General features: G+C 50.7%; 1 protein-coding gene across 7 annotated transcripts in view; it reads left to right on the top strand.

Moving 5' to 3' along the window:
- LOC108152147 (RNA-binding protein Musashi homolog Rbp6) overlaps positions 1 to 25,571 on the top strand; it is a 190,252-nt gene that overhangs the window by 148,126 nt on the left and 16,555 nt on the right. For all 7 annotated transcript variants that reach the window (XM_017281258.2, XM_017281261.2, XM_017281263.2 and 4 more), the window contains one exon: positions 21,982 to 22,030. In XM_017281258.2, coding sequence (XP_017136747.1) covers positions 21,982 to 22,030 — 49 coding nt within the window. The remainder of the gene's footprint in view (positions 1 to 21,981; positions 22,031 to 25,571) is intronic.

Here is a 25,571-nt window from a genome sequence, read left to right as displayed (position 1 = left end):
TTTGTTAAGTGCGGTCAAATGTGGCAACGCAGCCACGCAACCAATGTCGCGACGTTTGATGGACAGAGGAGCTCGAGCGATGGCTGCTAGCTGCTAGCTGCTAGCCGGAGGGTATCGTTTTTATTGCATATTACCTTGTCAAACACCCGAAGACATCAGGCGTGCGTGTGCGTGTGGGCTGGAGGCAACACCGTGGGGCAAGGGACATTGCAAACGTGTGGTGCAATGCGGTTTTGCGGATAATGAGACAGTTTGGTGCCCAATCCCTGACGGGAGGGGTGGTGGAGGGAGATGAAGATCCATCTCGGGGGCAAAGATTCAATCGTCAACTGTGTGGCACTGTTCCTCTGCCCAGCGCTCTCCTCCAGTAAAAGTTCCTCGAGAGTCTCCTCCTGTTGCTTCACACCCCCCTGGTTGGTGTTAACTTGCATGTTAGATTGTGCGTGCAGCTTAATTAGTTGCAAACTGTTTTCCATCATCATCAGCTATCCACACACACACGGAACACTCGGAAATGTGTGCGTTTAGATGTACTACATAGAGGTCCAGAGGGTAGCACCCTCGTCTACCCCTCTCCCCCCCCCCTCTGACTGCATGTTAAGCACACGTTCAAGTGCTGCCGATGGAAAAGCTGAGAGGGGGGAGGGGGAAAACTTTGCTGACGCTCAGTCGCTCGGTTGCTCCGGCTCTTGGGCTCGGGCTCTCGTCTCATCATCAGTGGAGCATTAAGCAAATTGACACTGAAAGCATTTAGTCAAGTTAAGAACACTTTGTCCGGCTATCTTTTAATCGACACTCGCACTAGATACAGCCGCACACAGATACAGATACACAGCTACAGGAGAGACTGAGAGAGACAGAGGGAGAGAGAGGGTAGGGGAGGGGAGGGGAGGGGATAGATAAGGCAAGACACCTCATGCTGGCTTTGAATTGAAACCAATATTGATTTCTAATATTTATGCAATTCCATTTTACAAATTTGCATACGAAATCCTGATTGCTAGGGGACTTTGAGGCAGGGACCGACCCGCCCCCCTTCCCCCCACGCGCACCCCCACACACACACACACACACACATATGTAGGTACGGAAAGTGTTTTTCCTGTGAAGTCATGGGGTTTTGCTCTGCTCTTCTTACCTTTCCCTTGCCCTTGCCCTTTCCCTTTGAGTGTTTGCCAGCCGCAAACACAATGGCAGTAGTGGAAGGAGCACAGGACTGACTACTCCTGGCACTTGACGCGCTCCGACAACAGTCGATTAGTTACCCCGACAGACAGACAGACAGACGGACGGATAGACAGACGGATAGACGGATAGACGGATAGACAATCGGATAGACAGTCGGACATTATAGACAGATAGTGCTTTTTGTTCTCTGTAATCACAGCAAAAGCAACTGGAAAATGGAAAATGGAAAATGGGAAATGGAAGCTGGGGAAAACGGAATCAGGGACCAGAAGCAATGGCAATTTTCAAAATGAAAACATGAAATAATAAATACGATTTGACAGCGTTTCTCTCTCTACCTCCGCCTCCGCCACTGTCTCCGTCTCTCCCTATGTTTTTCTGTGTATCCAATAGATAGATAGATAGTTTTTTGTATCCCAGGAAATGGCATAATGCGATCTCTCTCTCTATGTGTGTGTGTGTGTGTGTGTATCCTGTCTCTCTTGCTTCCTGTTTGCGAGCGAGATAGAGAGCATCTACATAATCATATTATGCTTGACTGACACGACAAACCAAGCGCACAAATGTGGGTCCAACTGCATTGAGATGCGAGCAGCGGCAAGACAGGGGCAGGGGGACAGGGAGGGGGGGGGCAGGGAGGCAGCAGCAGAGATTCAAGTAATTTGACAGGCGACATACATTTTCGGGTGCACAGTCAGATAGAAGAGCCCTACACACACACGAATAGAGATAGATATAGGGAAAGCGATAGAGATAGAGATAGAGATAGAGGAGCCCTGCACCAAATACACAGACACAGGCACAGATACAGATACAGATACAGATACAGACGATAGGTAGGTAGAAAACAGCTGCGCAAATCTGTTAGCCAGTAAATTGATGAGGGGCAAAAGCGATAAAAAGGCTTTTGCATTTCGGTTCTGAGGGGCTCGAAATTGGTAAAATGGTAAGGGCAAAGGAGGGGCGAATATGGAGCTGGCTGCCATGATATGGGCGAAGCAGGCAGATGGACGGGCAGACACGACAGAGGGACGGAGGGACAGAGGGACGAAGGGACGGAGGGACAGAGACAGTTGGAGAGACAGCGCCACCTGGCAGCTGCCAAAATTGCAAAATTGAAATTGAAATGCGACTGCTGCTGCTGCTGCTGCCTCACAGATATACGCAGGAGAGATGCACACACGCACACACGCATACGGACACACACTTGCATGCATAATACGCATACGCAACGTGTGCACTGCCCTACGCCCTTCGCCCTCTGCGCCCTCTGCGCTGTCTGCCTCTGTGGCTGTCGCAAAGACAAGCCAAAGCAATTAATGTAATGAGCAGCAGCATGTCAGAGTAACAGAAACGGCAGCAGCCACGGCAGCAGCAACGGCAGCAGCAACTGCAACAACGTTAACGTCGACGTCGACATATTTGCACAAGAATTTTCAATCAGCAGACAACATTCATTCACAGAGAGGCACCAGAAGAGGGGCAGAAAGGCAGGCAGAAGGGCTGGTGGCATGTGGCTGGTGATTGGTGGCAGGTGGCAGGTGGCAGGGCAGGGCAGATAGAGCATAATGTGGCAAAAGGCGTCCAATGTAATTGTTTAAAACCAAGCTACTTAAGTGCAATGTGGGGGGCATGCTGGGGCAAGGTGGAGCATGGAGCATGGGCATGGTGGGGGGGGGTATGTAAATGTAAATGTAAATGTCGAATGGAATGGCCGAATGGAATGGGCATGTGTTCATGTGTGAGCAAACAAAAAGTCCAATCAGGCCTGCATTAATGAGGCATGGAAGAAAGCAAGGCTGGGCCTGGTGGCACTCCCACCCTGCCGCCTCTACCCCTCTGCCGCCTGTCAAGTTGCAGTCATTTGCATTTATGTTTTGTGCCAACTAATTTGAAGGCTCTTTGCCGGGGGAACAAAACAAAATCAGCGCCCGACAACGGCGCGACAACAGAGCGACAAGCCCTTCTCGACAAGACATGTTCTATGCACCTGGCTGCCACTGGCTCTCCAAGTGCATTTTGAGCTGTTGCAACAAAGGGGACACCCTGCACCCTCGCACTTGCACTTGCACTTGCATACAATATGTGCATACTCATTAGTTTGGAGTGGTTCTTCCATCAACACAGACACGCTGACGCGCAGACACACACACGAAGACGCCGCTGAAGAACAAGAACAGCCATGCAACAACCACCTGGACGTGTCAGCCTGTCCGGCCGTCCGTTCGTCCGTCCGTCCGTCAGTCCGTCTCCTTCTTTCAAGCTCTGTCTCTCCATCTTTCCATCTGTCTGCTGTCAGGGCTGCCTCAACGCTCAAGCTCGCAGAATAAACAAACCTTTTGCGCCTCTTCCCTTTTAAGTTGCAGCTAATTGTTGTTGCTGCCACCGCCACTGGATTCTTGGGAGGAGGGCGGGGGGAGTTCTTCCAGCTCATAAATTTTTTTTAGCATCCAGCATACAGTTCCTGGTTTTTTTCATCATCATCATCAGCACAAGAAGTGGCAGGCGGCAGGCGGCAGGCGGCAGGCGGCAGGCGGCAGCTGAAATCAGCCTCGTCATCAGCGGCATCATCTTTTTGCCGTCCCGTCAGATGCGACTTCCAATGTCAACCGGCGGCAGAAGCGGCAGCAGCAGCGGCTTTTGTTTGACGTCGCACTCTCCGTCTCATGAATAACTGATTAAAACCATTTTGGGCTTGCTTCCTTCTTTTTTTTGCGGGGCGCCCGAAGACGGGGAAGATGGGACCCATAGATGGAGTGGTACTTCCTGGTAGATGGTTGATGGTGGTGCGGATGGGATGCGCTTTCATTTATAATGACTGAGAGCCGGACAGGACAGAGTGCAGTGTCAGCAGTGCCACCAGTGCCACCACCAGAGCACCCGGTGCACGGTGCACGGTGCACGGTGCACCAGTCGGGGGGTGGCCCAACTTCTGGCTTCAGGGTTCAGGGAATGGGCTTTGCTCCGATGATAAATAGCTGATGGAGCGCCCCAGCTGCGGCTCTGCCTCGGAGAAATGATGCAGCTGTCAATTGTGGTTGAATCTAGAGGTTGCACCCAGCTTAAAGAGATGTGGGATCTGCCTCTAAAGCAGGCCTTGCGGCATATAATTATTGCAGAAATTTCTTCTGCGGAAATGCTCAAAGGATGTGGGAAAGCAGCGGCAAGGCTTTTCTAAGCAACACTTGCTTTCCACTTCAATTTCCACCAAAATTTCAAGCGGCGAATCTCTAGTTTCTTTTGGGGTTTTTTTTGTTCTTTCCAACATTTCAATCAGCATCTCCGACGTGGTGCCGCCTGCCGCCAAGCTCCTCCTGCAAACGGTTATGCAACGCTTTAGCCAACTATTCCATCCTCATAAATACAACATTATTTCGCCAACGTGAATCGCAGTCGTCGTCGCTTGTCTGTGCGCGTCTCAATTCACTGCACATTTTGCAAATAACAATCGCATTTTTTGAATAATTCAAATCCACTTTGTAGCCCGTCTATCTGTTGGCTCTCTCTTACCCCCTCTCTTCCCTTCTCTCTCCCTCTGCACTCCTTTCTCGGGCTGGCTCTCCGTCTCGACTCTCCGTCTGTCTGTCTGTCTTTGAATTGAGCAAAACGCGCTCGTTGTGGCATAAGAAAAGCGTCGAGCTTTTCCAACTGGCAAGCGCACTATTTTCCGTATGTTTTTGCTTTTGTTATGGCCGCATGAAAAATGTATAGCATGCTTTTGTGCGTTCTCCAAGCGCGGCACTCACACACACACACACAAACACACACACTAGCGCACAATTAGAGCGCCCACTGTGTTTGTGACGGAGAGACGTTGCACGGCATACTGGCATTCAAATATTTAAGCCTTGCATTATTAATGGCAATTTTTTAGTTTCTTTATCTCTTTTTTTATCTCCCCCTCTCCCCCTCTCTCCCTCTTTTTTTTTTGTATTTTCACAGCTCTATTGCCCACTCTCTCGCACTCTCCCTTTTTTTTTCCTCTCATATTTGGTTATGCGATTGTGAGAGATTTAAATTTATATTTAAATTAAAAACCAAATTGCGCATCGCGCGCTCGCACAGCGCTATGGGTATCCACTGCACAATATACGAGTCTAGTATAAAGTTTAATTATATATTTTTATGCACCCTAGAAGAGGGGTTTCAGAGAGAAGCAATGGATATGGTGTATAGTAGTGTCTGATGTCTCTCTACCCCTCTCTCTCGCTCCCAATGATCAGATGTATCTTTTATACGAAATATCGGTCTAAAAGAGGAATTTGTGTAATCAAAGTCTCGGAAAACCTTGGGTAGTTTCCTTCCCACTTCTGCCATGGAAACTATATCGATTCCAGGGTATCCAGGGCTTCCATGTCCAGTCGCTGATTTCATTTAGTTGCTGGGGAGTGATAGAGCGCCGGATGCTGGATGCTGGATGCTGGAAAGGTTGGAACCCGAGACGGGCAAGGGTGTGGGGGCAGAACGAAGAGTGACCGGGGCAGAGGCAGTGGCAGAGGCAGGGAGGCGGCCACCCACAATTCAAAAATCAATTTTCATTTGCAAAACGATTACATTCACATTCATTCAATGTTCGTTGGCTCGTTCGCAGTTGGGTTTTTCTCTGCTTGGTTCTTTTTTTTTTGTCCGCTCCGCTTTGCCATGAGTATGTGTTGGTGTGCTATCGGTTCCCTTACACTCGAATGAACTTTTATTCAATTTGCAAAGCAACCACAAGCTGCACAATAGCCGTTTTAAACACTCAACCAACCAGCGAGGCAGCCAGTGAGGCAGGCGGCGAGGCAGCCGGCGAGGCAGCCGGCGAACGGGCATTTCGTCATTCCATCTCTGGGCACTGATGGGCAGAAACAGCAGGAAGGAGCACAGCGCCCTACCCCAAAACCCTATCGAGGCACCTACCAAACTGCCACTCTCTGCCCTCTCTCCCCCCCCCCCATCAACATGCCACGTGCCACCTACATCTCGTCACTGCCATTTGCATGTCCGACTGTCTGCATTCTGCAGTCGTTCATTTAAATGCAACATCCCATCGAATGTCTGTCGCTGTCTCTGTCTCTGGATCAGACCCTGTTTCGGTTTCGGGCTCGAATCCTGGTTCTGGCCAAAAAAAACTCTATATTCGATGCTCTTCGGGGCGAGTCTTTCTCTTTTCAAAATCATTCGCCTTTTGTTGCAACGTTTTATAGTTGTTTTTTTTGTTGCTTTGTTGTTCGGAAATTTAAAATCTATTTATTCATGCGTTGACTGCAATTTGTTACAGTTCTCCCCCCCCCCCCCACCTGCCACCACCCCCGCGTGTCGCACGTTTTGTGGGAACTGTACCGCTGTCATAAAAAAAAATGTGTACACATGCAGCGAGAACAATCATGTTTAATATATTAGCATTGATTTTCACATTGTTCAGAGAGTTGTGGCCTTTGGGCAGAGCCCATACCCCTGTCGAGTGCCACATGCCACATGCCACATGCCACACTGTACTTCTCACTCGTCGCGGCCGCGCTCCATTCCTGGACCCTGCGATAATGGGCCAACTAAAGACTGACTCTCGCACAAAAGCATGTAAAAATAAAACAAATAATAAAGAAAACAATGGCGAATGTGAAATGTGAAATGCGAAGGCCGAAGGAGGAAGGCGGAAGGAGGAGGGACGAAGGACGAAGGACGAGCGGACCAGGACAAAGGAATGCGCTCGTAAAACCGAGATTTAGGCCGAGAGCCACATTTGTGACCAAAAATATATACAGAGAAAGGCAGAGAAACAGCCAGCCGAGCAGAAGAGCAAGGGAGCGCCGGAGAGAACGGTGGAGAGAGGGGGAGAGATGGGGGGGGGGGGGGCTCCTGGAGAGATGGCGGATAGAGCCTCTGCTCATTTTATGCGCTAACTGAATCAGCCCGACAACCATTAACTGAGGCCATTTTATTCAATTTGGCCAGGGCCCGAAATAAAAAATAAGGAGAGGGAAAGGAAAGCCCAGGGAAAGCCAAGGGAAAGCCAAGGGGAAACGGCAAAGCAAAGCGGAAAACGGAAGTACGTACGCAGGTTACACAACACAAATGGAGAGGGGGACGGGGGGGAACGAGGCACAGGACCTGCAGGACTGTTGGCTTCACTGTTGCGCTACAGTGTGCTACGTGTGACAACAATAAAAGTTTTTATTGCCGCCGCACACAGATGCGACGGAAGAAAGGGAGGCCCAGGGATAGCGAGACACGAAACAGAAAGAAAGGGCACAGGCAGAGAAAAAGAGAGGGGGAGAGGGGGAGAGTGAGGCACAGACATAGAGAAATTAGCCCCCATTTGGAGTCGCAAGTTCCAGTCCAAGTCCGCATTATGCATAGGAAAATCTCCGACTCGGAGTCCCGGACTCCCGCAGACTCGTTAAACTTTTTAAGCACAGACCCCAAAAAATATCTCTGAAATATCTAAAGCGCGGACAACAATGAATGGACTACTGGATATATGATAATGGGCCCAGAGGGCTTGTCGAGCATCGACCGTCGTGCCACGAGTTACAAAAGCGGCCTACGGCCTAACAGGTGCCAAATGCTGGCCACAGAGCGAATCGTTAGAGCTGCAAAAGAGATGAGAGCCAGAGGCCAAATGGCAGGACGGCAGCACGGCAGGACGGCAGGATGGATGGATGGATGGATGGTCCAGTAAAAGCCTGAGGCGCACAACGAGGTGTTCATGGGTCAATGTCGTCTCACTTCGAATTCGGCATCGGATGACAATGGAATACATGTTTGCTGGGAGAGAGAGAATTCACCAAAAAATCAAGAGAAACAGCGGACCTTTATTTATGCCACACACGAGCGACCTCTCTGCGATACCTTTTGGGGGTGACGCCTTGATTACACACGAGCTCGATGCGACGCTGGGGACGAAACTTGCGGTGCACCCGCTTGGTCCAGCGCTTGGCCAGGTAGCGCTTCACCAGCGGCACCATGCTCTCGTGGTGGCGCACCAGGATCGTGTGCAGGATGTTCTTCTGGGAGTAGTGATGGAGCACAGGAACGGTTTCCTCCACGAACAGCCTCTGGCGAGCCAACACCACCCGGGGCGAGGCGTCGTCGGCACGGCGCACGAGCCGCTCGCCGGTGATGTCGTCACGGCCGGGCACACGGGGCGCCATGTCCCCGTGGGTGTTGTAGACCCGGCCGGACGCCGGATGCACCAGGCGGCTCCTGAGGCGGGCTATGATCGCTTGCACCGGCAGATACAGGTCCAACACAAAGTCAAGGGACACGATGGTGTCCAGCTCCCGCGCCTGGTCTATGTTCCGCGGAAAGCCGTCCAGGATGAAGTTGTGGCTGCCCGCCTTGCCGATGGCATCGACCACCATGCGGGTGAGCAGGCGGTCGGGCACCAGCTTGCCCCGCGACGTGTACCGCTCCACCTTCTTGCCCAGCGAGGTGCGGTGGCGGATGTGGTCGCGCAGCATGTCGCCCGTGGATATGTGCACGGCCCCGTACGCCTTGACCATCATCTGGGCCACGAAGCCCTTGCCGCAGCCGGGCGGACCCACGATCATGGCTCGAAATCCCCGTACGGCTGTCATCGCTGCCCACAAATACAAGGCTCTAAACGGTCCGGAAAAGCAATGAACGAAGCAAGCGAAGGAATTTTGAAACTAAACGGAAGTTTTGCTACAGCTCGAAGGGGGGTCTGTCTTTCGGACTCCCTGACTCCTGACTCCCTGACTCCCTGACTACCTGACTCCCTGACTCCCTGACTCCTGATTTGTGGCTGGCTGGGAGTGCCACTTGAATGGAAAATCCCTCAACGCTTTTCCCTTTTCAATCCTCCAATTTAGATTGTCGATGTGGCGGAGCGTAAGAAATGAAATTTAGTTGGGGAAATGAGACCCAAATAGAAATTTTCCCTCGCTCGGAATGGGTTTGATGTGCGGCAAATGGCCTGGCTCTTACTCCTGTTTGTACTCCTGCTTCTGCTCGTACTCCTGCTCCTGCTTTTACTCCTGCTGATGCTCGTCCTGCTGCTGCTGCCTTTGACGCGAACAAATGATGAAAATTTGAGCAACGTTTTGTCCGCGACGAGTCCTCTCTCAAGTGGCCGCCTACGTGTGCCACATGCACAATGGAAGCGAATGGCGAAACGAAAGCGTTGTGCCCACCCACACCGCACACCGCACACACCCACCATTCCATTCCATTCCATTCCATTCCGCAGCCGCCATTATGTTGCGTCTTTGTTTTTTGAAAAATTGTCTACTTCATTTGGGTCTCTCTCGCAACGAGAATGGCCATGAAATATAACAGTACTCATTATGTTGGGATTACGATGCAATCAACGCAGAAAAAAGTGTCAGTCAAATAAATCACTCGCCAAACATGAGGAATGGGAATGGGAATGAGTGGAGTGGGGGAGTAGGGGAGTGGGGAGAGTGCCCGAAAGACGAAAGGAGGAGGAGCAGGGAGGAGGCTGGATGGGTCTCCAGTCCCAGCATACGGATACGGATACATATATAATATTGTATAGGGATGTTCGGGAAGACCAGACCTCGGTCCCCGAACCCCGGACCCCGAACCCCGGACCAGGCGCAATGTCAACATCAACAGTTTCAACATTCGTTTCTGTCTCTCTCTCTCGTTTTTTTTCGGTTAGGAGTTGGGGGCATAAAAACGAAAGCGTAGTTGAAGCTGACAGCTACGATGACGCTGAAACGAGGAGAAGAAGACGGCAGCGGAGGCAGCGGAGGCAGTGCCAGTGGCAGTGGCAGTGGCAGTGGCAGTGGCAGCGGTTGAGGCTGTCACACTGTTTGCTCTCGGGGTGGTTCTCGCTGGCACAGCCGGGGGAAGGGGCAGGGTGGCAGGGGGGCCAGCAGCCAGCAGCCAACTGAGTGGCAAATTTTTTTTAATTATTCAGTGGCCAGCGGAGAGGTTAGATTTGGAAAGAAAAAATTCGGCAAAAAGCAAAGGAAAAGATTGACAGAGAACGAGAGTGGGAGTGTAGGAGTGTGGCAGTGTGGCAGTGTGGCCGAGTGGCAGTGTGGCCGGGTGGCAGTGTGGCCGGGTGGCAGTGTGGCCGGGTGGCAGTGTGGCCGGGTGGCAGAAAGAAAAGCCTAAAGTGGAAGTGGAGTTTAATCGATTTGCATGACTGAATCTTGAGAAAGCAATTTAAATATTAAATTGGAACGATTTTCGGTGGCACTACTTTCTTGGGAGGCATATCCTTCATTCATGCAACTTCCAAATCCGTCCATCCATCATCCGCCATCAATCACTGCTTTTTGGGGTAAAATCTCTGGCAGAAAGCCCCTAAGCTTCATTTGGACACTCCTTCATTTGCGGTGCGGGGCGGGTAAGGGGGAAGGGGGGTTGAAACCGACCGCGATAATCGTCTCTCTGGACAGATCCCGTTGCACACAATTTGTGCCCCAGCGTCCAACAATAGCGCTACAAATGAGCATGCCATTTGGCTCCGGGAGACCACTCCGCCAGAAGGGGAATGCCATGGAATCCCCCACTCCCCTCCACCGTGCTGGTGGAGCTGCTGTGGCCAGAGCTTATCTCAGTTTCATTACAGTTATTGTCGTTGTCATCAGTTTGCCATGTGCCACAATGTTGCACACACAGCATCCAGCATCCAGCATCCAGCTTCCAGATCCGACTCTGCTACCCCACTATCCCCCTGGTTTCTTGGCACCGCCTCCCCCCCCCTGTAAGCATTTTCCTACTTCTAGCAGCAGCAACAAGAGCCGCACTTCCGCTGCTGGCTGCTTGAAATAAAAACTTGCTGGAGTCCCAGAAAACGGTTACCCGAAGACTGGAGGGGGCTGGGCAAGGCGTGGGGCTGGTGGTCTAAGCAATTGCATTGCACGGCAACAAAAGCCGAGCACGCACACAGATGTATACACCCACACACACCCACACACTCACACACACTCGAAGGCAACATCTAAATGCAATGCAATGCCACAGAAAGGAATGCAAAAACGCAGTTTCCGTGTGCGGGCAGCACAAAAAATGTATAAAAAAAAAAAAAATGTGGAAGAAAACAGAAATACAACGACGACTACAAAAAAAATACATAATATAAGTGTAAGCGTCGATTTGTGCCGCCCACAAAGTGCAGAGCACAGAAGGAGGAACAGCATGGGGTAGCATGGGGTAGCATGGGGCAACAGCAGCGGCAGCAGCAGCAGGAGAGCAAGTGCTTTCAAGCGGCGGGGGCGTGGCAGCGCTGTGCTCTGCTCTGCTCTGCTCTGCTCTGCTGGCAGCTTCACACTTGAACACGTACAGAGCCCGGGGCATTCAACGTCTTGGTTTTGTTACGCCTGCTGCTTCGGCTGCTGCTGCTGCTGCTGCTCCCGCGGCTTAGCATTTTTCCCCAGAAAAACCACCCATTGAATCCTCCCTCGCATATTAAGCGAGCGCTTAAAAGTATGCTACAAGATTTTACATTTTACATTTGCTTAAAAGCTGTTTTAACCGATTTCGAAGGATTATTATTTGTGGATTCGAGGCGTGGGGGGCGTGGGGGCCTTTGCATAAATTGATTCTAGATGGCCCTGGCCACAGCTGCCGCTGCCGCTGTTGCACTTGGCTGCCCTTTTGTCTAACTGCCAGTTAGGTCTGATTTATTACATTCGTTTTAAACACTGCGGTTACTGGGCCCCAGCACTCCTGTCTGTCTAATATTCGTATTCGTATTCGTATTCGTATGTTAAATAATAAATAAATATAATGAAATATATGTGTGTCTGGCTGGCTGTGCTGTTCGGTCTCTTGGTTAGGCATAAATTCGTTTTATCTGAGCCGCAAAACGAAACGAAATTTCATCAGGCAATAAATACATGTGTGTGTGTGTGTGTGTGTGTGTGTGTGGGAAGGCTGCTTCTGCTCCTGCTGTGGCATCTCCTCTGCTACTTCTGCTCCTCCTTCTCGTGCCCCTGCTCCTGCTCCTCGATTGGGTCAACAGTTTTCGGTAGCTGTTTGGCGGTGACGTTTTTGTATAATTAATTTTTCTTGTTCAGTGGTTTTGTACAATCAACATTCGATGTAAAAACATTGCAAACAACTGCAGACGCATACAAGCGCACTTAAAGCGCACACCCACACCCACACACCCACACACAGGCACATTCAGTGGAGGCAACTGAAATGCCACCGCAGGACAACAGCAACAGCAACACCAACACCAACAGCAGCAGCAAGGACATGGAGCTGGGGACATCCTGTTCTGTGCTGTGCTCTTGGGCCCTGAATCGTTCTGAATCGCTCTGGACATCGTCCGGTCCGTCCGCCTGGCTCCTGGCTCCTGGTTCCTAGCTGACGCTGCCACTGCCACTGCCACTGCCACCGCTGCTGCTGCATGCATATGCATGCGAAAATGTTAAAGCAAATAGGAAAGAGTGTGAAAACGAGCAGCTTGCCATGTAAACAAGTAAACCAATAAGTGCATTGGTGTGTTTGTGATATACACATACATACAGCCGGAGTGTGTCCAGTGTGTCCAGTGTGTCCCGTGTGTGTGTGTGTGTGTGTGTGTGTAGTTGTGGGGGCTTTAAAAACAGACCAACTAAATCCCCAGAGTCTCAGTTGAATGCCGCTGCTGCTGCTGTCGCTGCTGCCTTCAGTTACAGCTTCACTTGAGATAAGCCCCAACCAATCCTCCCAACCCCAAGCCCCAATCCCCAATCCCCACCCCCACCCCCACCCATTCCGAAGAACAAATACTCAGCAGAACGGCAGCAGAGAAGAAAAAAAAAAGGCAATGCAAAGGAGAAAGCAAAAAGAAATTGTTTAATGAATTACGCGCTTGTGCTGCTGTTGTTGTTGTTGTTGTTGCTGTTTTTGTTGTTTGCACAATTTGTTTACGCAACGCGTGACGCTTAAATGCTAAATAATGCAAATGTAAATGCGATGTGGCATTGTTTAAATTTGAGTTTCATTTGCGGAGTTTTCCACGGTATGCGGGCAGCGGGCTGCGGGCGGGGGGCTGGGCTAAGAGTATTTGCGGACCCTCTGTGTCCCCTTTTTTTGCGCTTCTCGCAATCCCTTTTCGCTGCTAATTATGAGTGGATCCAAGCATCCGAACATTCCACGACTTTGGAGGGCGGGCAATTTGTTGTTGAATTTATTCCACCAGGGAGAACACCAGGGAGAACACACAGAGATCTCTCACTGTTTCTCGACGATCATTTAAAGTACATTTCTGGCAGCTCTTTTGTGCCCTTAGAAATACCCTTTTTGGGGGTCTCTTTCAGGGCATTCCGCATTCGTTTTGGTTTCCACATTGCCCGCTTCCGCCCCCCCTTCCGATTTCGTATTAATTCTCGTACTCATCGGCCGCGCAATAAACATGAAGGAGGAAAAAGGACGAAAATGAACATATTTTTGTTGTGTTCTTTTCCGGGTCTTCGTTTTTGTTTGCGCTCTGATCGATTTGTGCCGCGTAACTAACGAGAAAAAGCCGCCATAACCGAATTTTGGAGAACTTTACAATTGGTCAAAGCCCCTTCGGGCGGGGCGAGGGGGGTAGAAGCGATAGAGCTGTGGGGATATTTTCAAGTAAATCCCCGCCCCATTTCAAAGAGCAACGCGATTCTGAGAGTTGAGTTGTTTTTGGGGGGCGGTTGGATGGTGGGCGGGGCGGGGAGGGCAGAGAGGTTTGTTCCTAACTTATGATTCGCGAAAAAATTACATTAGAATTGCAAATTGTCGGACGGTGGCAGTGGCGGTGGCTTTTGCAGGCGGCATTCAAACATGGCTAAATAAAAGTTTGTGTCTTTGCCAGGGCGGAACAAGTGGGTGGTGGAGTGGGAGTGGCTGTACAAGTCAGAGGTGAAGACATGTCGAGGGACATTGGGATGGGGAGGGGGTGGGGTTGGAAAACTCAAACATTTATGACAATAACTTCTTAAATGCTTTGTTCTGGGGGCCTTCAAAGTGGAATCTGCCGACCAGCCAGAGCCTGAGCCCCCGAAAACTTATATAAGGATATGCATGAGGAGGCAGGCGGCGGCACGGCACTCGAGAGGACTCGAGTCCTGGTCCAGAGGCCGGTCGACGTCTCCGTCTCTGTCTGCCGTCTGCCGTTGAATTGAATTACTTTTGCGCCCGTTGAAATTTCAATTGCCAGAGCGGGAAGGAGGGAAGGAGGGAGGCAGGGAGGGAGGGAGGCCCCACAGCAGAAGGACGAGGCGTGTGGCAGGGAGGACATGGCACATGTGCAGCCATATAGCCATATGCAGTGGCAATGATGGCCATGCCAACACTGCACTGGCACTGGCACTGCCGCTGACGCTGCCACTGGCCGGAAACGGAAATGCATGCTGGCATTTTAGCATGGCTCCCACACACACACACACACACACACACACACACAAAGAGCAGGCGGCAAGAGGAAGCGGGGCATACAAATGAGGCGTTGAATAATTGAAGACATAAATTCGCACTTGCACAGAAAAAATTCGGTTTTTATTGTTGCTGCTCGGTCGGTCTCCGTCCTGGTCCCAGTTTTGGGGCCAGTGCTTCCGTTGGAGCCGCAGCAGGAGCCCTACTGTGCCTCCGTGGTGGCTCCCAATTCACTTTTTATTCTTATATATTTTGCATTGCTCGCTCCCTGGCAGCATGTTTAATTCCCAATCTCGGGCACAGCCCCGGCGACCTGGCCCGGCCACCTTTGCACTCAAGTGCGCAACGAACGCCCACGCTGGCACAGCCACAGCCCGAGCCAGAGCCAGAGCCAGAGCCAGAGCCAAAGCCACTCCACCCCTCCAGCTCAGTGACCCTCAAGCAGGAGCAGCAGAACAGCAGCAGCAGCAGCAGCAGCAGCAGCAGCATTGGAGAGTTGCTCGTTTAACTTTCATGAAATTATAATTTGCTTTGTAATTCGAGCATCCTTAGCAGCGACGACGGCGACCCAGGGCCAGTACCAGCAGCAGCAGAAGCAGCAGCGGCAGGAGGCCATGGCCAGGACACCCTCTGTGCAGGACACTGGGGCCACGGAACGAGGACCAAGACCGAGCATATAACTACACATTGAAAATATTTTAATTAACGAAAATTGTTCTGCAAGTTGTTTTATATGGCCGAAGAGCAACTTTAACTGCTTGCCACAGGCACAGGACTCTTGGAGCGAAAGAGAAAAAGAGATAGAAAGAGCGAGAGAGAGAGGGAGAGGGCGAGAGGGAGAGAACGAGAGATGGAAACAGAAAACCAATCCCATTAGAAATCTCAATCCCACTCGCAAGTCTTTGCAAAAATATTGAGCAGCTGCTTCCATTCTTGAAATCACATATAAGCACACACACACATACTTCCATACTATACACACACACACACACACACACACATGTACGCAGCAGCAGGAATGAAGGAGAAAGGAGTACATATATCTTACTTATGCTTCAAGAAAGATTAAAAGTTTTTCAGTGGCGCTGCTGCCAGTGCCGCTGCCGTTGCCGTTGCAAGTTCTTCTTGCCTAAGCTTGTAACATCTTTGTATGGCCAGAGTGGAGAGGCCCCAATTCGCATTTGCCCCGTGCCCGGTGCCACCGTGGCCCCCGTGGCCCCTCCCATTCGCTTTGTGTGTCCTCCGTCTTCATCTTTTTCTTTGCTTTTTTGTGCTCCTGCGTTCCCCTTTTTGTGTACTCTCTCTCTCTCTCTCCCTCTCAAGTTGTTTGGCCTGCCGCAAAATGTGCCCCGTTCGCAGATGTGTGTGTGGGTGTGTGTGTGTGTGTTTGGGTCGAGAGAAAAACCTTTTCAAATCCGAAATCGATATTAATTAAATTTTAGTAGCTAACGAAAGCTCAAGAAATCTCTAGCTCTTGGCCTCCTTGCCCCTTTGCCCCCTTTGCCCCGCTGCCCCTTGAAAAAAGTGACAAAGTTTTTGCGGCCAGCTTATTAAAACTGATGACAAGTTTTTAGCCAGGCCAAAAGAATGAAAGCCAGAGAGCCCGAGTGTAGGGTGGTGCTCTAGAGAGGGGGGAGTGGAGGCCAGGAAAAGCTGCTTTCATTAGGGTTATAATGGAGATTGACGCTTAAAATGCAAGTTTATCTTTGCTCAGGATACCATTACGAGTACGTCTGTGTCCATGTGTGTGTCCATGTGTGTGTGCGTGTGTGTGTGTGTGCATAGCCCCTGGTAAACTTTGCTTGTCCAGCAAATTGATAAGTGAGATAATCTCTCAGCACCAAACCCCATTCCCCCCAGCCCCCAAAAAGCCACCGATAAAAACTAATTTGAAAATGTTTAAGCTGACCTTTCGAGTGGTTATAAAACTATGATCCCCCCCCCCGGATATACATATGTGCATGCGTATCGTATCTGGTGTCTCGTGTCTCTTGTCTCGTGTGAGACGTAACGAGATATTAGCAGAATATTCGATTTTGTCCATAAAATGTGCGTGCAACCAGAGTCTCAGAGTCTCTAAAACTCTGAGATTTGAATCCAATCAAATTAAAAGGGCCATCTTTTCCAGGGCTTTTCTTACAAAGGAAATTTATGCAAATTCCAACTCTTTTGTATTTTGTAGTCCATGACCTTTTCCATGGGTCACCTTAGTGCTAGTGTGTGTGTGTGTGTGTGCGTAACTCTATCTCTCTTAGTGCGTGCCTTCATTTGCTTTGCTTTGCTTTGATTTGATTTGGTTTTTTCCATTAATAGTTGATCTACTAAGCCATCGCTGGCATCAGCTATGCAAAAGCGTTTTTCATCATTCGCCATTTGCCATTCCCTGTCCTCTCTCTCTCTCTCTCTCTCTCTCGCTCTGTCTCTGTCTCTTCCTCCTAATTGCTCTCTGGCTGTGGCACTGGCACTGGGCTCTGGTTCCACTCAGCATAGAAGGATATTTAATATTCATACTTGCGTTCCATTCGTGCAGCTAATGGCGAGGTTTTGGTCTCTCGGTTTTCCTCCAGCTTCCTGCGGCTGCCGCTGCCCCTGCCACTGCCGCTGCTGTTGTGCCTTGGCATAACAAATCAAGTTGCGGATTATAAATGGAATCCTTTTTTAATTGAAATATATAGTACATATATCCTGGGCCTGCGACATGCACGAGTGTGCCTCATTAATGCTGTGTCCTTCTAGCTCTCTCTCTATCTCCCTCTCTCTCTCTCGCTCTGTTTCGCTCTCCTTTTCTCTGATGGCATCAATTGATGCGTTTTTGATTGCAAATTTACCACAAACAGCAGATCGCAGAGAGCTGGGGAATTGGGCGGAGTGGCAGCCACAGGGGGTGGGGGGGAGGGGAGTGCTTCCTTGGACATTACTCATACGCAGTGTGTGTGTGTGTGTGTGTCTGTCGTCGCTCGGTGTCTGTTCACGAAGCAAAAAGCAACTTAAATTCTACTTACAGCCAAATATGTAATAAATACGAGCTTAAAAAAGTTTATCTATATTTCAACCGCACGCAGTCATGTGCTTACATGGCACAAACACACACACACACGCACGCACACTGGTAGACACAGATACATACGGGTAGAGGATGTGGTATATAAGAACTCTCTGCCACTGCCACTGCCACTGCCGCTGCCAGTGCCGCTGCCAGTGCTGTTTTTTTGCTGTCGCCTGGCCAAAGTTTTTTGAAAGATGGTACCACCCCCGCCGCCGTGATCTCAGTCACAGAGCCAGACACGAGCCCGTGCTTCAGCTAGAGGCCGAGCCCGAGACCGTGCCCCGAGTCCCCCCCCCCCCCACCCCCCGCTGCTCCACAGACGAGAATCGCACACGTCCAGCAGCAGCGGCAGCGGCAGCTAGCAAAAGTTTACTTTTTTCCCATCACTTTGCTCTCGTCGCTCTTTTTGCACAAACGAAAAATAAGTAAGTGCTGGGAGCCAGTCGAGTGCTTTTTCGGTTTGGTTCTTCAAACGGGCAGGAAGGAGGAGCAGAGCTATCATTAGATGTATGACTATTCACTTTTGCAGCTTTAAATTCCTCTCTCTCTCTCTCTCCCTCTCTCTCGCTCTCTCGGCCTCTATCTCCATCTCCATCTCTATCTGTCTATGTGGTACTATTTTTGAAGAGCTGCTCCAACTGCTGCCACTGCTGCCTGCTGCCACTTATTCCTTTTTTCAATTTTACAAGCAACCGCAGCCACGTCATGGCGCAGAGAAGCAACCAAAAACCAAATCCTGACAAGCCTGACGCCGTATAAATTGTCGCAATCAAGCAGGCATACAAAAGCGGTCGGTGGCGGGGGAGGAAAGCCCACGGGGCAGGGAGGGGCAGAAAAAAGCGTCGAGCAGAGAACTGAGAAAACCGCCAGCAAGATGAATTACTGCAAATTATCCAGTTAGAACTTTGGGGACTTTGAAACAGAACCAAAGGCGTGGGAATGGCCAGGATACAGGGCGTGGGGGGGGGGGGGGGGGAATGCACAAGGGATGGATGGGGAGTGCCAGTGGCTAGTGGCAGGGGACGGCCGACGATTTAACGAGACTAGAGTATTCCTGGAATACAGAAAGCACTAAATTTTCATCGAAAGCCAAAAGACAATCCATGCGATTCATAATTGTATTTCCATTTGCCCAGCAAGTTGTTTAGTTTTAAGCCGTTTAACTGCAGAAACCCCCAAAGAACCCTTTCGTTTAATAAAGAACTCCGGGCAGTACCTTTTGGGCGAACAGGAAAGCCAGAAAAATAGCTGAAAAGTCAGGGAATCATGAAAATGCCTCATTAAAAACGTTTCACTTAACAGGAGGAAAATCAGCGAATCAGAGCTGCCACAAAACTCGGGAAACAGGGGAAAGGCAGGGCAAAACAGAGGGAAACCAGGGAAATCGAGGCTAACCGGGGAAATGGTCGAGAAAAACCCTTTCGCTTTACATCAAAATCAGACTTGCAGACACCGCCAGAGCGCCAGAGCGCCAGAACCAGAGCCAACCCCTTTATTTCATTCTGGTGTTCCTTCTGTTTCCTTCTGCTTCCATCCATCTTCCGCTTTGACCAACTTCCTTATCGATGGCTCGTTTTGGGCCTCCTTTTTTTTTCGGCCAGGGTTTGCCTTTAATTTTGGCGTGGCAAACGGCGTGGTGGAGCGGGGCGGGGCGCGGCGCACAGAGAAATAAAAATCACCCGCAGCACTCTTTTGTCGGCAACATTCATTAATGTCAGCCACAGAAGGCAGGAGTCGCCTCTCATCTCTAGGCACATAATGTGCCACAAAACGCATAAAATACATACATATACACACGCACACACACACACACACACACACACACACACCACGTACGTGCGACTGTCTGACATTGTAGTCTGCGGAGTCTGCCCGCTGTTTTATATAGCGATTACGATAATGAAGCGTCGCCGTTTCCACTGAGCGCAGCATTTTTGTACACAAAATGAGCCAAATGAATGGCCTGGCATTCGTGGCTGGATGGGGCGGGGGGCGGGGGTTCTGTGGCAGCAGCGTCTGTCGTTGATGGCTTTTTGAAGTTCTCCTCCGACGACAGCAGCAGCGGCAGCAGCGGTCTGGCGGGGGCCAGGCGGCCAAAATGATTGGGGATTATGACGAATTAATGAATTCAGATTTAAATAAAATTACCGCCGCGTGCGCCTGCTTGTTAGTGGCAGCAGCAGAAACAGAAGCAGCCGTGGCAGTGGCACTGGCAGTGGCAGTGGCACCAGTTGTCACGCCCCTCAGTCTCCTATGGGCCCCACTCTGCGCCCACTCTGCACCCACCCACGTTCGTGGTGTACATTTAACGTTTGCTAATAGAATTAAAGTTTGCGGTTGCCCGATGGGAGAGGCAACGGAATGGGGCAGGGAGGGGGGGGGCAACAACAACATAATGAGCCAGCAGCAGCAGCAGCAACCGATCCGAACCGAGTCGATCCCTGTCGTGTCGCGGCGAGAGGGGCTGTGTAATTATGACAGCCCAATGGATGGTGGCATGCGGGGCGTGGCCCATCGATGGGGCGGACATTAACAACAGGCCGTCGCCGCAATGAGCTGTGTTTCGGACGCTTTTGCAGTTGTGCCTCCGCTTAATTAACAACAACAATTGCAATTGTAGTTGCCACCGCTTGTGGCACCTACTTGCTGTTGCTCCTCCTGCTGCTCCTCCTCCTGCCTCTTCCTTTCGGCACCTGAGCTGGCAATTTTTGTGTCATTTGGCGCGTGCAACCTTCGCCGTTCCGTTCCGTTCCGCTCCGTTCGATTCGGCTCTGTTCGCTTGTATTGTTGTGGCATTGTTGTTGATTGTTAATTGAAAAACAATGTTGTAGTTGGTTGCATCGACGGCTGCACTTGAAGAGCTGCGAATTGCAGGGCGCGCGAGGCGCGAACAACAACCAGTGGGGGGGCAGAGGGGCAGAGGGGAAACTGCATCGCAAGCTTAATTAATTTTTATAAGGCCGCAGCTGCCGTCGCCGTCGCTGTCGCTGTCGCTGTCGTGGCTGCATTTTAATTACTGTGCACAGGAGTTGCGTTGCAAGAGTTGCCGTAAGCGCATTGATTAAACTTAATCAATGGCCCATAAGCAGGCAGAAATGGCAGGACAGGCCAGGACACGCCGAGGCAGAGCCGGCTAAGGGGCTCAGGGGGGGGGGCTGGATCTTGCTGAACGGTTCGGTGTCAGCGTTAGCATCAGCGTCAGATTCAGCTTCGACATCAGCTTCATCCAGAGTGCAGTCTCTGGTCTGGTCGTGGAGCTCATTAAAGGCCGCAGCGAAACTTTGCCAAGAAATGTGCAATTAGCAGAAAGGATACAGAAGGAGGAGGAGGCGACGAAAAGGGAGCGCCTTTCACAGAGACACACAGAAGACAAAGATGAAGGCAAAGATGAAGATGATGATGAAAAACTTGTCGCATTATAATATTGAATGGCAGACAGCACACAAATCCAATGCCAAAGAAAACTGAGGTGAAAACTGTCTTGTTGGAGAAGCCAATCAAAAGGCTTCGTTTGTCAAAAGATTATCGAGGATTTGCCACAGCTCCAAAGGCAGAGGCAGGGGCAGAGGCAGTGGCAGGGGCAGAGGTAGTGGCAGAGGCTGCTGCTGCTGTGCTTAATTGCAAAGCAGATTTAAATACTTTCCCCAGAATTGATACGACTAACCATCATCAAAGTGGCAACTAAATTGATTCCGAAATCAAATTCTATGATAGACTGGGAGATTGGCAATCAGAATTTGATACCCAATTTGCAGACAGAAATGCAGCAACAGCAGCAGCAGCACCACAATTCATGCATTCATTTAGGCCATCAATTAAAACATCAAATGACAACCGAAAGGGGTCTCCCCCGTCTCTCTGTCTCCCTGTCACGCTGTCATTCGGTCAGTTCATCATTCCCTGATTCCCCAGTAATGAGCCAGCCCTCGGAGCTCGGAGCTCGGACCTCGACCGGCTCGAAAGTCAGTTCAGTTCAGTTCAGTTCAGTTGAGTTGAGTTCAGTTAGTTGGTTCGTTAGTTAGTTGCCTGGTTTGACAGTCAACTATCATTATAAGTTCTTGTGCGCCATAATGGCTAAAACTTTTTCGCCTTCTCTCGCTCTCGCTGCCGCTCTGCTACCGCTCCCGCTCCCGCTCTGTGTGCGGAGCCAATGGTTTGGTGGATTGTGTTGAATGGGCGGCGGCTGGGGCGGAATGTATGTGGACGGAGCCCGTTCTATGGGCCATCATTGTGCGCACTCACTTTGCAATTAGCAGCAGTTTTTGTCTGCCGCTGCGAGCATTTATTCAGGCCATTAATTGAGTTGCTGCCTCGCAAACTGTGCAGCCAAGAAAAACTAAGAAACTATGAAGAAAAACACCCAATGAACAATTGCAACTTTTAAGCTAACGAAACGCTCTCTCTCTCCATCTTTTCACTCATTGCAGATCGAGGACGCCATGCTGATGTTCGATAAGCAGACCAATCGGCACAGAGGTGAGTTATCGATGCGCGCATTAGCGGACTGCCAATGCCCACAATGCCCAGAGAATGCCCCCATTTGCTAGCCCCGGTTTCCGGTCCTTAACGATGATACGATAGTCAGTAGTCAGTAGTCCGTAGTCCGTAGTCCGCAGTCCGTAGTCCGCAGTCCGCAGCTCGCAGTCCGGTAGCCGGAAGTGCGAGAGAGAAAGCACACACACACACACAGACACACGGACAATGTCAATGTATCATACAAGAGTCGTTTTATGTGTGCGGTGGAAAAGATACTTATGAAGGGGTTTCCATTGGGTTTCGGGGCGGGCGAAATTGCTAAATTCAGGTTTTAAAACCTTAACATTCGCAAGCGGCTCTGAGCGAAGCGGAGCGGAGCGTCCTGGGCCCTGTTAAGGCATTAAAATGGCCAGGCAACAGGATGTAGAGGCAGCCGAAAAGATTACCTGCCAATGCAACCGGATATAAGGGCCATAAGAGGATGGGGCCAGCATCGTTCCGGAGACGGCGAGGTCAGGTGAGGCAGCACCAGCAGAAGCGGCAGAAGGCTTAAATCTCCAGTGTACATCCGCTACACGAACTTGTAGCGCACGACTGCGCCACCGTTGACCGTTGCGTTTGTCCGGCAGCAGCAGACCAGCAGTCCAGATCCCTGTCCACCGTGTATCCACCTGATGTCCATCCACCCACCCCCCCCTGGGTGGTCCCCGGCTGGATGTGTCCATGTCCTGTGAACAGTCCGATGCCTTGTGTCGTTGTCAATTTTGCTTATTAAAGTTTTAAATGACGCCCCGAATTTCGCATTGCGACCAGGTCCCCCATTGACTCCCATTGACATGTCCGTTGTGAGTGGTTGTGTGGCAGGGGGGGCCAGGCGAGGGGCAGTAGGGCCAGAATCCAGGAACAGGAGCATAGGGGGTGGCCAGGGCTGTAGAACCAGAGTAGAACCTGAGACACGGGGCATTAAGATTGATGTGCCCAATTTTGCACAAACCTCGATACGCAGGGAGGCGGCAGACCACAGTCCGAGTGCAGTGTCTCTCTACCTCTCTTCCCTCCTGCCTCTATCTATCTGGTGGAAAGTAATTAGCTCACTCAGCCACACACACACACTCACAGATACAGGAACACTCACAGATACAGGCACAGGCACAGCCGCAGACACAGATACAGATACAGATACAGATACATGGAACAGCATACATCAATAGTTGGCTGGTAGCAACCCCCGGACATTGTTAACTTTTGCGCCCTTCAAATTACGCACACGGGAATAAGAAAACATGATTTTTGCTTGTGCGCGGCCCATAAAAAATTGTAGCACACTTCTGTGCGCCGCATCGCAGATAAGCGCCAGAGAACGAGCGGAACGAGGGAGACGGCGGCAGGCGGCGGCAGGCGGCGGTAGAGCAGTGCCCACAGAACATTTCGCTTAATTGGACGCTGGAGTACGCTGAAACTGCATGATGATGCAGTCATATGTACATACATAAAAAAGAAGGCTTGATAAAGAGAGAGAGAGCAGCGAAATGAAAGGAATCGCCTGGATGGGGCAGTAACAGAAGGCGGCCAATAAAAACGAATATGAAGCATTTTAAAATAATGTGAAGGACACACGGCCCGGACATCACATTAAAGATTTAGAGACTCGGGTGGGAGGTGGGGGTGGTACTGGCCCACTCCAGCCCTGGCTATAACAAGGAAAAATAATGAGAAATTTTTGCAGCCACGACGTGAACGATATTTCCACGAATTTCCACTCAGGTTTACCCGTACGACTTTCACGGCTGTGTGTGGGTGTGTGTGTGTGTGTGTGTGTGTGTGGCTTACTTTTCTGATTTGCCAATTAAAAATGCATTGGCCGGCCGTTTAGCTATTGACACGACCCATTGGCTGAGCTACTCATTTGGCCCGAACGGAGACGAGGGCCAGGCCATGTCAGCTTTGCAAATTACAATTGCGTGCATCGATCGGAATACAGGGTATGAAATATGCAGGCAGTGTTTGGGGGCCAGGGGCAGGGGCAGAGGCAAGAGCAGGGGCAGCCAACTGCCCAACTTCACAGGCCACCGTCCGTCCGTCCATCCGTCCGTCCTAGTTCAAGAGGCATGGGAAGAGGAAGAGGCGCCCCCCTCCTCAAGTCAATAGAAAATGTGTGTCGTTAATCAAAGGGTATTAGTTGTAGCAGAAGCCTTCATTGCCACGACCAGGACGAGGACGAGGACAACGGCAACGGCAACGGCAACGACAACGATAGCGACGGCGATGTCGATGGCGACTTTTTGTACAGTTGGACGATGTACGACCTTATTGCCATGAGTCGTCGGACTACCGGCTGCCCCATCTACCAATCGCCCAATCTCCGTCTCCCTCTCCGCTTCTGCTCCTGTCCCATCTACAGCCTGCCCCCGCCTCCATACGCCCCCCCCCCCCCCCGCTCCCTCCGCCTGCCTACTGGCACTTGCGATATGCCTGTAATTGCATTTTATCGATCCGAGAGCGGGCTGGCTGCCCCGTATACGTGGCAATTGCCAGCGTGATGGCGGCACACACAAACAAGGCATCGACTATAATAAAGAAGCCAACGGAGGGGCAGCCGGAAAAAAGAACGTGAAGGAAAAGTGGAAAAGACGTCGCTGGTTGCTCCGGCTACACGGCAGCAAGTTTGTTACTCATTCATAAATCATGTGTGCAGCACAGCGACAGGCACACAGAGGGACAGACGGACGGACAGACAGACAAATAGACAAAGCGACAGACATTCGAACACACATAAGCCTGGTCACTGAAAATTGCAGCAAGGGCAGTGCTAGTGGCAGTGGCAGTGGCCCGGGCCGGGACCGGGTCTGGGGCAGTGGCAAAAAACCAGAGACACAAGCAGTTGGCCCAAAAACTACACACAAGCGAACCGTTTTATGGATGAGGAATGGGAATGGACTGGAAAAAAATATAGGAAACAATATATGAATATGCCATAAAACAATATAGGCAGCAGGCCCTAACAGCAATGGCAACAATAACAGAAACAGCGGCAACGAGGGCAATTCCACTTACAGTGGAGATGCCCTAAGAGAGAGAGAGCTACTCTCCTAAGAGTCTGAGAATATAGGCTCGAAAGGAAGCCCCAAGAATAGATCTATGTATGTCCTCTCAAAGGTACTATCGATATGGCTCTGATTCTCGATCTTCGATTGAAGACAGAGTTTCGTGGATTGAGATGTGGTTGTGACTCTCAGCTGCCACACATGTTGCCCTTAGCCTGTCTGTACTGTACAGAGCAGGGTCCACAAGCGGCAGAGCAGCGCCCAGAACTATGCTATGAATTTCATTTGGCAAGCCAAGGACATGCCCAACGTGCGCCTAAGCAGCCTTCCTCCCTCCCAAAAAAGAAAAAATGGAAAAGGTGGAGCGGATAGATACACAAGGAGGGAACAGAGAGTTGGAGTGGGAGTGGGTGGGTGAGAAGGAGACCTGGCAGTTGGCGTCGCCAGCCGCCAGCCGCCACTAATATTAAAATTGAAAATTTTGTAATTTTTCTTTT

The sequence above is a fragment of the Drosophila miranda genome, chromosome XR, assembly GCF_003369915.1.
Source record: "Drosophila miranda strain MSH22 chromosome XR, D.miranda_PacBio2.1, whole genome shotgun sequence".
Classification (NCBI taxonomy): domain Eukaryota; kingdom Metazoa; phylum Arthropoda; class Insecta; order Diptera; family Drosophilidae; genus Drosophila; species Drosophila miranda.
The sequence above is the reverse complement of the archived record's forward strand: the minus strand, read 5'-3'. Positions and strand labels throughout refer to the sequence as shown.